The 13,205-nt window shown below is 40.4% G+C and overlaps 3 protein-coding genes across 3 annotated transcripts in view; 1 reads left to right on the top strand and 2 right to left on the bottom strand.

Moving 5' to 3' along the window:
* Positions 1-131: 131 nt before the first annotated feature.
* On the bottom strand, positions 132-3,831 carry LOC306764455 (intracellular hyaluronan-binding protein 4-like; the record flags this gene model as incomplete). The annotated part of the gene is made up of 8 exons (XM_079251629.1): positions 3,603-3,831; positions 3,036-3,177; positions 2,535-2,678; positions 2,359-2,430; positions 2,197-2,274; positions 1,161-1,332; positions 381-557; positions 132-197 (listed from the first exon to the last, which is right to left on the bottom strand). Exons 1-8 carry the CDS (start codon positions 3,826-3,828, stop codon positions 132-134), a joined length of 1,077 nt encoding a protein of 358 aa, XP_079107755.1. The 5' UTR covers positions 3,829-3,831.
* Positions 3,832-7,416: 3,585 nt separating this feature from the next.
* On the top strand, positions 7,417-10,618 carry znf367 (zinc finger protein 367; the record flags this gene model as incomplete). The annotated part of the gene is made up of 5 exons (XM_079251409.1): positions 7,417-7,792; positions 8,609-8,759; positions 9,622-9,741; positions 10,134-10,272; positions 10,363-10,618. The coding sequence occupies exons 1-5, from the start codon at positions 7,514-7,516 to the stop codon at positions 10,616-10,618; spliced, it is 945 nt and encodes a 314-aa protein (XP_079107535.1). The 5' UTR covers positions 7,417-7,513.
* A 1,960-nt stretch (positions 10,619-12,578) lies between these two features.
* Positions 12,579-13,205, bottom strand: part of slc35d2 (solute carrier family 35 member D2) — a 7,028-nt gene continuing 6,401 nt past the window's right edge. The window contains exon 12 of the mRNA XM_079251162.1: positions 12,579-12,718. Coding sequence (XP_079107288.1) covers positions 12,598-12,718 — 121 coding nt within the window. The 3' untranslated portion in view covers positions 12,579-12,597. The remainder of the gene's footprint in view (positions 12,719-13,205) is intronic.

Here is a 13,205-nt window from a genome sequence, read left to right as displayed (position 1 = left end):
CAGCTGAATTTAAGCCTACATATAGAATAGATTTTGCATCAGTATTTATTGAACAGTGTATTCAGTGCAACAGAGCCTCAAGTGCAACAGAGACCCAAACAAAAACGTGAATTAATAAGAAGTGAATTCGGTTAATTTCCTGCCGACAGTGCTGGGAAGGCTTCTGGGTCGTCGGGATTAGGGGCCGGATCATCCTCCTAACAAGGAAATGGTCATGATTATGATTTTCTGCAAGTTGAACATGTAAGGTTGGTAAACTGAACTTTAAAAGGAGATATTTGGGGGAGGACGACATACATAGTTTGTGGAAGATGTTCGTTGTCCCACTCTTCAAGCCAAACAGAAATGCATTTTAAATTTATCTCCTGAATGTAACGTACCCTCTCCATGATCGGTTCGGCTCTCTCCAAGCGAGTACTTTGAGCTCCTCGTCCTCTTCCTCGACCCCCACGGCTGGGACGTCCAACACTCCCAAAATTGATGTCCAAAAGGGATGTTATGTCATTGACAGATCTGCGGAGGAAGTTCCCCTCATCGTCCACAGTCTCCTTCAGATTCTGAAAATTGGAAAAAAGCTCTAGATTTACCAAAGTACGATGTTTTATGCATGTAAATATCAGAGCAGTTTACCTTTTATCTGAAACACAGTCAGGCACATTGTGCATTTCATCAAGTTGGGACTGAAAGTGGCATAAAAGGCCCACCAAATGGGAAAATAAAGAGGTATTTGGACAAACAGCCCATGAGCATTAATATGACCTACACCTCTGTTGGGGTATGCAGTATGTACGGGCAGACCCAGGCTGTGTGAATGTCCACACTATTCCTTACATAGTGCTCTATATAGTAGTGACACCATTTTCTAGGGGTGTCCGAATGTCCAGAGAGGAAATTGTAGTGCACTCAAAATTACCCACAATGCATTGTGCAAAGTAATGAGTATCGATGGTAACTATGTCAATATAGACCACAAGGCATTTCTGGCAGGAGCTCAAAGTGGCATAGTGTGAACTAAATGTCAGCCCTTCAGGTACTCCAGGGCAGGTTCAGGCCCAGGAATGTGCACAACGACCGTTTGTCCACCTCAAGATGAGCCAAAAGAACATACTTTATGGTTCCCTTGCTTCCCCACTGCTGCTTAGAGGTCTTTGTATTCTCACCCCCAGATGTTTAGACTGGTGGATGACCTTGGCTTTCGAGGGAATCTTGTGATCTGTTTTGCGGATATTAAACTCTGCCTTGGAACGACTCGTTTCCTGCAGGGCCTTCCACTCATCCAAGGTCATCTCCATGGCAACCTGAACCAGCATCTCTTTGTCCTCTTCTGTTGCTCTATTGAGGGACAAACAAAATTTTTCAATCTACATTTTACATTCATTTCCAGCTAATCTGACACAGACTGGTTAGTGTTTCTATGCAAAACCCCAAATATTTCTATTGATGCGTTTAAAAAAAAAAAAAAGTTGTGAAAACTGCTTCCACGCAGTAGTAGTGTGCATGTCAGGCCTGTAGAGCGCAGTAAATCCCAATCTGTGCACTACATCCTCAGACCTGAAGATACCGAATCTGCTTGTAGAGATATATTGGTTATCTGATGTATGTTATCTGTATCTTTGCTTCACACACAAGCAAGTTTTGTTTTAAGAAACCATTAATCACAGATTTTATCAGCAGCACAAACCGAACACAGTGGTCTGCAATTGTTGTGCTGTTTGTGGTTGTAAACAGGTTGTAGTGCACAAATGTAAAATGCTGTAACAGATTCCAGTTTGTGTTTACACAAAGAGGATTTGCCTTGCAAGAATTTCATTCTAGGGGTCAGTTTTCAACCTCTGCAGTGTTTCCTCCCTAAAACTCATGTAAATAAGACAATATAATTAAACATTTTTACAGTTTACCGTCTGTGTCGTGTAAACGGGGCCTTTGTGTATAACTGCAAACTAAAGCCATTTTAAGCCATCTCAATTTGATTTGTTTGAATTACACAGCAAAAAAAAAAACCCAACACACTTTCAACTAAAAAGAAGCTACTACTGTGTGAAAAGGGCCACTAAACACTATTTTAGCCTGATCACACTAAATGCATTGCATTAATTATGAGGCCAGCAAGTACATCAAACATTTCCACGTACCATCTTCCCTTTACAACATTTTTATCCTGTCTAGATTGAAGAAGATGCTTGCAATTTAACTCACTGATTCAGATTGTCCTCCTCTACAGGCATCGGGGCTTCCTCAGATTTGATAGCAGCAGGCGTCACCTCCATCAGTTCACTGCAGAAATGAACAAACAAACTGAATGCATCTGTTGAAAGCCAGTATAAAAAGGATGCCATTCCCAGTATAAAGTTCCCCTACCTTGTAGCTTCATCAACACAGCCCCAGTTCCAGGGCCCTCTGCCACCTCTCTTTTCCTCTGGAGAAATACCTCTGCAGTAATGATGTAACAGATCAGGAGCAGTTATGAAAACCCATTTTCTTCCCCCTTTTAAATTAGCTTTTTAAAAAGGCAATATATGCATAAACAAGCTTACGTTCCATTGTGTCGATCGTATTCTCTCTTTCCCCTCATATTGAGGTTGGCAGAGTTCCTTGTGTATCCTCCACCTCTTGCTCCTCTTCTTCCTCCTCCTCTCACCCCCCCTCTGCCCCGTAGGTCAGAATCATAATAAGAGGGCCTGACAACCAATGACAAAGACTCATTTTATTCCCAGTAAAGTTAGAACCATCTGGTGCAAGTATTGCTAAACACTGTCAGAGGTGATGCTATAAGGGAATACTAAATAAATGTAATAAAATGTTGGCTAATGCTATATAAACCGTCAGTTAAAGAAATAAATAATATAAAGTATTAGTATGTAGAAAGAAATCCTTGTCATTGATTATCCTTCAGATGAAACACTAACCAGGCAAAAAGGACAAAATTCTCTCAAATATTTCATTTGGTAATTAAAACATTATACTCAGTTTTAACTTGGGCATGTACAATACGCGCCATCCTATGATGCCACAATGTGTACTTGACAGCTACATACTTGGAGACAGAAAACTCCAGTGGTTGTTCCTCTTGGTTTACCCTGCGTTGGCCCGGAGCACCGGTCTTCATGCCCCGCTGAGCCTCCTGTCTGCCATCTCTGCTCTCGGTCACAGCTGCAGGACCTGCTGGCTGCTTATTGGCTGAGAACATCAAGGGAGCTGGTGAGCTGCTACATTGTGGACGGTTTTCCAGTTCTGTTTCCTTTTAGATAATAAAACAACCTTGGAAGGGGTTTTTGATTCATTTGTATGCTTTTACTAATCAGTTTCATGCCACAATTATTAAAAGCAACACGTAAAAGCAGGTTTGTATTGAAACGAGCTTTCATTTCATTTTATTCACAGCATCATCTGGGTGCAGGTTGCACCTACAGAGAATGTTGTAGAAAAATAGCTGGAAAACCAGTCTAACAGCAAACACGTGCAGCTTGCTGACTTTGCATCAGCAGCAGCTGACAATGCCAGGACAGACTCATCACTGTGCTGGATCACCCAGTTTAGAAATACCAGTACCTCCCAGCAGAGCGGTGCGTGTTGGGGATGCTGACGTGTTGTTGCCAGCTCACCTGAAACCGGGTCTTGACCATCAAACGCCTTTGGGACACGCCTGTCCTTCTGGGACTCTTTCTGACCCATTTTTTTCTGCTTGAGCTTCCCCTCTTCCTCTTTCTTCTTCTTCTTTTTCTCCTTCTCCGTTTCCACTTCGCTGATTAAGTCGAACGGGTCAGCCTCATCGTCAAGAAGATTCCCGAACCGGTTCGCCACAGCGCACCCGAAGGCGTCCGGCAACATTTTAGCCTGTGTGTGAAGCACAATTCACAGGTTACTTTTCTTTTCAACGTCAACTCTTAGCTTGCAAATACCGAAAGGCAAAGTTAAAAACACAAGTAAGCACCGTTTTCCAGCCCAGCTACAAGGAAAAAAATAGGGCCGCGGGTGAAACAGCAACAGTGTACATTCAGCAAAACCCACTCTGCAGTTTGTCCACATTTTTAAATGTTTGCACGTGTGGACGCAGCGTGGCCACGCCCCTCTGCTCATTAATAGGCTGTTCACTGATCGATATCCAGGAAACAGATAGAAAGTGGATGGTTGTCTGCTTAGTCAGGGTGTGACTCAAAACTGGCGGAGGGCTGAAGTAGAAGGATATAAACTTCATTGACAAGGGTTTCTTCTAAATTAATTTCCTCTAATCTAGCAAATTTGGCATTCTTCTGCTTTCTTAATTTTCCCTCTGTTAAACAGAATATTTTATCTACGTTTTATTTTACCGATTTAATAGGGGTGGGAAAATCAAATAAAAAAATCGAAAATCGGGATTTTTTTGCTTCACAATTTTTTTTTTTTTTTTTTTCAAATAAAAAAAATGAATCTACTACAAAATGTATGTCATATTTTATTGGGTTTTTTTTTTTTTTTTTTTTTTAATCTTTTTACTTGTCTTCTTGGGCATTATAGCAACAGAATGATGGTCTGACAATTGTGTTGATTTTTCCTAATAGAAATCAAGATAAATGATGAGTAACAATAAGTTTTATACTTTTATTTATTTATTTATTTTTTTTGATCAACAAAAATCAGCAATATCGAAGAATTGTGAGAATCGCAATTTAAATCGAATCGGCACCCAAAAAATTTGAATTGAATTGAATCGGGACAAAAGCATATTGTCACAGCCCTACTATTTAGTATTTTTTAAAAGAAAGTTGTAGCCTTTGCCTTCAAAGGTCAAAGCTGGTTTTAGCTTTAGCTTAAGCCCATCCATCCATCCATCTTCTGCCGCTTATCCGGGGTCGGGTCGCGGGGGCAGCAGCCTAAGCAGGGAAGCCCAGACTTCCCTCTCCCCAGCCACATTTGCCAACTCTGCGGGGGGGATCCCGAGGCGTTCCCAGGCCAGCCGAGAGATGTAATCCCTCCAGCGTGTCCTGGGTCTTCCCCGGGGTCTCCTCCCAGAGGGACGTGCCTGGAACACCTCACCAGGGAGGCGTCCAGGAGGCATCCTGACCAGATGCCCGAGCCACCTCAACTGGTTCCTCTCGATGCGAAGGAGCAGCGGCTCTACTCTGAGCTCCTCCCGGATGACCGAGCTCCTCACCCTATCTCTAAGGGAGAGCCCGGCCACCCTGCGGAGGAAACTCATTTCAGCCGCCTGTATACGCTTAAGCCAAAATATTAAATGTGTATGCTTTACTGGCTATGTGGTTAAGCAGTATCCTAATGTTTTCCACTTTGTAAACTACCATACAAACCAAAACTAGATTAAAACTCCCTATACATAAATATATAGATAGATTTTAATTAAATTCAATTCAATTCAACTTTATTTATATAGCGTCAAATCACGGCAATGCCATCTCAAGACGCTTTACAGACAGAGGGGAAAACATAATGAAGGCCAATTCATAACAGCCTATATAAGGAAACCAACAGATTGAGTTGAGTCCAACTCAATTTTAAAAGTTTGCAAAGAAAATCTGGCGCAAGTTGAACATCAGTGTTGTGGAATGATGAGGTTAATAAAGCCAAACATTTTGGCCTCTACTAGAAGCGGTTTTAAGTTCTACAGGCTGTGGCTCCAATCAGATGTGTTCATTTTTTTAGGTGCCAATATTTGAACAGCTGAAAAGCCCTTTGCATGCAAGAAACCTTGAACAATTACTGAGGACAAGGACCCAGTTGTACATCAACAGGAGCCTACTGTGTAAAAGCATGTATTTTTGGCAGTTCAATTGGATTTGGGAATACAATAGCAATGGAACAATCTTTTATTTTTCCACATTATAATATAAACTTTAAATCTATGATACATCTGATAAGACACAACCCATTCCTGGGGCCTATTACTGCTGTTTGCATGTACTATACTTCATGTAATATCCATCCTTTGTAATCTTTATGCTTGTATATTCTACATTGAATAGTAACAGCTGGAAAATGTCTGCATATTATCTGTATTTCTATCACTTATCATGGACACCCAATCTAGATATGTACATTGTTCATTTTATATTAATTATGCTGGACTAGATCATAGTGTAGTGATGAAATGTGATGTATGAATATAAACGACAATGCCTTGTATACACTATAACCTGATAAATTGGGTCAACTTCATGAGGAAGGTGAGTCAGGGTATATCTCAAATTAAACTTAGCTCTATCTAGTGGTCATAACAGAAAATACAAGTTTGGGTTCAAAGCTCTTGTCTCTATGAAGACCTGTCTCTAGAAGGTTCTGAGGCACTATTAAAACTGCAATACTGGTGTCGGAGCAAGTACATGTGAGGAAGTACAACTAAATGTGTACCTTCAGTATGGAAACCACAGAGTCTCAGCAATTTAACTCACCAGTCCATCATAGTCACATTGCAATTCTAAGTGCTGACAAACCATAGTACATATTCAAGACTTTATAATAAATACAGTTTCTTGATAATAATAAATACAAAATGAACAGGGCAATCAACGCAGGTAATAATCGCAAAAAACAAGAAATCATAAATATATTATGGAATGCACTGTGAGAAATTCACAATAAGTGAAGTCAAACATAAAAGCGTTGATGTCTCATTCAATGTGAATGTGCAGCTAGTTTACTTTTAATGTATAAGTTAATTTAATCGTTTGGGAAACACTACTTTTACTGCTTTATGCGTGCAGTAGATGACACACTACTGTTGGGTTTAGGATCAACCGTTAAGTTTACTTCTGTCTGACCAGAGAAAAAAGTTAATTTTGAGTCATAGGTTTCTGTTTCTGTTCGCACCACACAGTACGCCCTTTGTCCAACTATTTCCGTCCTAAAACGATTACGTAACTTTGGCGCCTATGGGCCTCGACTTTCCCTTTAAAGTGACAAAACATGTAATAACATAAACAGAATCCTCAGCGCGGGAAAGAACCATCTGCCCGTCTGCGGCGTAAAATCAACCGCCCTTCATCCTCATTGGCTAAGCAGAAATTGTGCTACTTTTTATTGGCCAATGGGTTTCTATGCTTACTTGAGCGCGCATGAAATGTTTAAATTTCATTGGACAAAACCTACTCAGCCAATCATAGCATAGAGCGTGCTGTCGGTTTCGCTACCGGCTCACATCGCCGCTGCGTGTGACAACTACACCTCCTGCCATTGGTCAGTGCTGACACGTGTATTGTATTCCTGGTTTTAATTGGTCGCTGAACGTCTCGAGCGCGATTTTGCAACGCGGGACATCGCTCTTGTAGGCACACTCAATGCAGTTCAGGTGACCCTCTACGGCGGTCTTCTCTGCTCGGCGACATCTGCTGATTCTTTGTCGCGAAGAGCCCATTTTTCCTCTGCTCCTCTTTGGAAATGAAGGACGTATTTACCCCAGATTAAAAACCGCGCTTTTTATGACCTTTACTGCAAACATTTTTTTTCTTTAACAGGAACATTTCTGTTTTTTTTGTTTTTTTTTTGCTTTTGCGAGAAGCTGCATACTTTCTACAAGCATACTATGGCCGACAACAAGTCCCCGCATGTTATTTTCTGCAACGACTCACCCAAAAGAGTGTTGGTGTCTGTCATCAAGACGACCCCGATCAAACCCAGGAAAACAGAGGCCTTGACACCGACAAGTCCCGGTTTCAGTGACTTCATGGTGTACCCGTGGAAATGGGGGGAGAACGCCCACAATGTGACCCTGAGCCCGGGCTCAAAGAGCGGGGCTGCGTCCCCTACCGGGACACAGACTGCCAGGGAAGCGGATACTGCTCCATCGCCCGATCAGATCAAGGTAAGAAAGTCTTTTTTTAAATTATACACATTACTATCATTTTAATTTCCTTTGTATAGTATGATTCAATCAGTAAAATATAATGGAAATAGTTACAAATGGAACAAAGCTGTTGACAAGACATTAAAACACGTTATTACTTACAACGTAAGTATAATGTGTAACTAACTACTAATAAAACAAACAGAACTAGATGGCCTTCTTGCATGCTGAAATAAATAACTTTTAAAGACAAACATAACTCTAAAATATTGATAGAGGACCAGTGATAGAGGACCAGTAAGTTAAAAAAAAAAAAAAGTTATTTGTGATTTTTTTTTTTTATCAACATAAAGAATACTTAAGACCGTAAATGTGTTGAAACTCAACGTGGATATGTGTGAAGTAGGGAGTCATTTAAATAAAACGCCCGCGCATTAGGGTGTAACATTGTGGATTTTAAACCCCAGTTACTTCCTGATTGTGGAGCAGCTGCTCATACATGACGTGTAGCCGCGCGCCAAAAATGTAACCGGATGTGAATGAATTACAATGAACAAACGCGTGTCTCCTACATTGATCACAGCCAGCGTGCATTGATAGATAGGTTGCTTTCGTTTAAATAAAACAACTATAAGAAGTCCATGGCAAAACAGCTTTTATTCTAGTTTAGTCATTATTATGAGTGTTGTTAAACATGCGTTGCACATTTAAGGATTATTTGAACGATTGAAATGATTTGTAAGTCTCACATTACACTTTTGATCTTTATAAATGACTGCTCAAAGTGTTGCTTTTGCTTTGTTAAAGATTTGTTTGTGTTTATTTTGCTGTCAGGATGGTATGCGCAGAGGCCGGCCCAGAGCTGACACAGTCCGGGAGCTGATAAGCGAAGGGGAAACTTCATCCAGCCGTATCCGCTGTAACATCTGCAACAGAGTCTTCCCCAGAGAGAAGTCTCTGCAGGCTCATAAGAGGACACACACAGGTGAGAGAAAAGGGAGCAAAGTTGCATTGCAGATAAACAAAAGTGCATTGTGCAACAGATATGAGCTTCCCCTTGTTCGTTTTGACAAAACTGTAAGTTTGAAATGGCATCACTTAGTAATTCTGTCATCTATTTGATTAGTCAGAATATTTTGTATAATTACACCGGTGTCTAATAATTTGCTGCATTAGTTGCATGATTGTGGCTGCAAAATGACCCACACACACCAGAACTGCCAGGATTGGATCAACTGGTCTCTTTGGCTTTCTGCATATTTACAAAACCAGTCGTTAATCAGCCTCACAAGGCCTTCCTCCTATGACTCCGTCAACAATGTGCTAATTGTACACAGTTGTTCTGGTGAGAGCTGGAAAAACCAGACTGGCAAGTACACCAGACTTGGCAGAGAGGTTTATCAATGGAAATTTAGAGTTTTTGTGACAGCTCAAAACGTGTAAAGAACAATGTAAAAACATTAACATTTATGGACAATTTCCAAGATATAAACCGTTAATTTCTTCAGATCAAACATGCAAGATTAATCTCTGACAGTGATAAAATGAGATCAGAACAAAATAATGTATTTTGTCCAGAATGGGCCTTGGATTATGAGCCTGGCCAGGACCACCACAGTTAATCCATAGTCCAGATGCTGAAACATGTAACCGTATCAGTGGCTTTATGAATGTGTGTATACAACAACATACTTGCTTTTAGAAATGTCTACAGCAGCTTGGAAGAGAGAGATACTTGCATTTTGGTAAAACAAAGAAAAAAAAGAAATAGATATAAATCTTAAGAAATGTTTGTTATCAACCAAGGACAATGTATTCGTTCTAATTAAGTTCTTATTTTATTTCAGGAGAAAGACCCTATCTGTGTGACTACCCAAATTGTGGGAAGGCGTTTGTCCAGAGTGGTCAGCTGAAGACCCACCAGCGGCTGCACACTGGGGAAAAGCCATTTGTCTGCTCAGAGAAAGGTTGGTATAAAAACATTAGTCATGTTTTAGTTAATACTGTGAAAGGTTTTTGACATTTTAACTTTTGGTAGCTTTTTAGGTACTTTCCAGTTGTAAGAAACTGTTAGTGGAGTCGACTCAAACTTTAAATGGGCTCAGTTGTAGTCTGGAAAGTACCTGATAACACAGCACACGATGTTGTGTTTAGATACGATACCTCAAAGTAAATACTGTCTGATTCATAACAACAGTCAGAGTTATTTGCTGACTATTCTTACTGCCTTGAAAGGATTTTTCCTTTTCTTTCAATAACAGTTATAATAACAAGATCAAACACTGCATTTTAGTTTTTCTAAACTCCCAGATCTTGTAAGTCGAGTTCAAATTATTTCTTTTTTCTGTTTGATATACAGGATGTGGCAATCGATTTACACACGCCAACCGTCACTGCCCCAAGCATCCATACTCCCGTCTGAACCGGGAGGAACCAAAGGTGGGCCTGGGGAAGGCTCAGTCTGTGGATAATAAGGCAGTGGCAGAGTGGCTAGCGAAGTAAGTTAATACATGGCTTCACGATTAAAAGTTTGGAAATGTCTTGTATTTTATAAGCTTTGTGTGTTAATCCACTGTTTGTCTCTGCAGGTACTGGCGAACCCGCGAGCAGCGTGCACCTACAACCACCAAGATGAAGCCACAGAGCAAGGCAAGAACACAGGACCAAGAGCAGCAGGACCCCATGGAGTTCCAGTCCGATGAAGAGAACGGAGAGGAGGAGGAGGCTGTGGAGGAAGAAAAGGGCAACCAGGGAGGAGCAGCAAAGCGCCGCCTCCAAGAGCAGCGAGAGCGTCTCCACGGTGCTCTGGCCCTCATTGAGCTGGCCAACAACCTGTCCGCCTGAACACCCACCCACCTCCTGACAACCCCCCTCCAATTCCCCTCACCTCATATCTCTAGCCAACCCGTCTTTCCTGCGATGTGTGCTGTAGCTAAAAAGTTCTTCATAAACGCAGATCAATGACAATTTTACTTGCCAAAGTTCTGAAATCAGACTTGGAGAAGGAGCTGAATTGGCCTGAGATCAGTGTTTTATGTGCAGAATCATTCATCGCCCCCTTCACAGCACCAGGAAGACACAAGCTAAAGCACCTTATTCAGCTTCCATTGTTATCCCTTTAGGCTGCTATAATTGTAGATTTGACAATATGAAGAATGTCTTTCTTTCCTCTGTCTTCTAAAGGCAAAGAGAGAATACCTATTATGATTTTTATTTTGTTTTCTTTGCACTTTGGTAACGATTTTTTTTTTTTTTTTTTTAAGTATATTTTGTGTAAGAGTGACTGATGTATATATGGATTAAGCTCAGATGGACAGAACGATACAGGGTGCAGTCAAACATAGGAAATGTAACCATCAGATAGCCTTTCACCATGTTCCAGGGTTTCATCTCCAGCAATGAAAGCACATTTTTTCTGCCACCGACGACAGCAGCAGTTGTGGAAAATGACTGACAGTTAAAAGTCAGTAAAGGCGAGCAAGCTGCGACAAAGGTGGGGGATGAGTCTCACGACATGGGTCATTTTGTACATACGTGAAAGGCGATTATTGCAAGCCTAATCCAGAGGTTTTATCATGCATAATCTCTCAAAAAAAAGCCCAAACTTTACCAGCTTTGCCACTTGTCTCACTTGTGCCGACAGTGCATGACAAGTAGGCAACTTTATCCTGCGTTCTGGATCAAATTCATTCATATGCTTCAAATGTTAATAGGCTGTTTTTCCTTGTTACATGTAAGACCTGCAGGCGAAAAGTTGTTCTCCAGCCCAGTCATTATTTTACAAGGGATGTTCGTCACCTTTTATATTAAAAGGTGGCTGACCAAATTTTGGCATCATCGTAGTGTGGCAAGTCTGTCATCTCATTTCAGTATTTATTTCAGCTAAAAAAAATTTCTCCCGGAAATCATGTTTGAGCTCTTGAATATAAAAAAGATCCCAATTTTGTAAAAATCTAATTCAATCAGAACTTGTCACAAACTTGACTAAAATTAGATTTCAGTAAAGCACTTACACCCCACCCTAAAAAGTCTTGGATTAAGCTTGCAATGCAGTGAAAATTTGATTAATTGTGCGCGTCTGGGGGAAACGGAATCGGCTTTCTTGAGTTGTGTAAAAAAAGCTGGATGGTTGGTTTTTTTTCTAACCCCTTCCTTTAAAAACAAACAAACAAAAAACACTACATCTTTAAACACTTGCAGATGCCCTGTTTCCAGTTTTTGGGGGAAAAAAACTGCACTCTTGCGGTGATGTTTGAAACTGACTTAAAATGATCCTTGAGTTACAAGCGAACTGGAAGGCAAATTAATATCTAATCAAAATAAAGCCAAATGATTTATTGTGCTTAATCATCATCGATTCGAAGGCATTTCTAATCCCGCTGTTTTCCTTTTGGTTTGAGAAAATTATGGCATTTAATATATTAATGTAGTGTTTTGTTAGAAATGTGGAAGTGTGCACACTATTTACAAAGAGCTTCTTAGGTTTTTGCATCTGCTAACATTCTCCAGCAGTTTTCACATCTTCAGTAAACAGTTATCCCACTTGCTGGTAGACAGCCTGGTTTTTGTTTTTTAACACATTTTACAAGTTGAGATTTCTCTGACAGGATGTCCACTCTTATATCATCATTGATCATTAATAAACATTCACTGAATCTTACTGAGCTTGTTGGACTTTATTCATGGTTTAAAAGTTGAATTAAATTCAGTGGTACATTCATTATTTTATAAATAAACATAAAAGCAACAGTCCAAATCCAGATATAATGCTCCAATTTTGAGCAGAACAGTTCCACTGAGTGGTGGATGCTAAAATATTTGGCTCAGTTCTTCCCTGGTGAATCTGAAGTGATGTGAATCTTCAGCTCTTCTCTGTCTTTGTTACTTCCAGGTGCCTGGCTATTGCTAAAAGTAAAATACGAATACACGAGCCCACCTGACATGCTGCAAAGAAGAAAAAAGAAACTATGGATATTTCTACTATACATGTGTGAAGTGACAAAGTGCTCTTAAACAGTTATGGTCTAAAGAAGCCTGCTTTACATTTTCAACTTGATTCTAATCATGAATCCTTGTGAAATAGCATAAGACTAACACTGAAAGGAAATCCCTGCTTCATCACCAAAGGAAAATAATTTTTGTATTAAAAATAAAAAAGAGAAAAATAAAAAAGGAGCAAATAAAATTAAAGAACGTAGGAAGAAATAGGAGCCAGAGCTGATCATTTCTAGTGGCACGCCTAATAATCTCTCAAGGCACACTAGTGTGCCATCGCACAGTGGTTGGTGGTTTAAATCACACTGACTTTGGACAGTCAAAGCCTAACTTATCACATTAATTACCTAAATTATCTTGCACTACACTGTGAGCAGTCATGAATGGAGCCAGGTGAACTGACAGGAGGGAGATGGGCATCTATCCAGGACCGTTC

Source organism: Telmatherina bonti (assembly GCF_933228915.1).
Source record: "Telmatherina bonti genome assembly, chromosome: 13".
NCBI classification, from domain to species: Eukaryota; Metazoa; Chordata; class Actinopteri; order Atheriniformes; family Telmatherinidae; genus Telmatherina; species Telmatherina bonti.
This window is presented reverse-complemented; position numbering and strand designations above follow the sequence as displayed.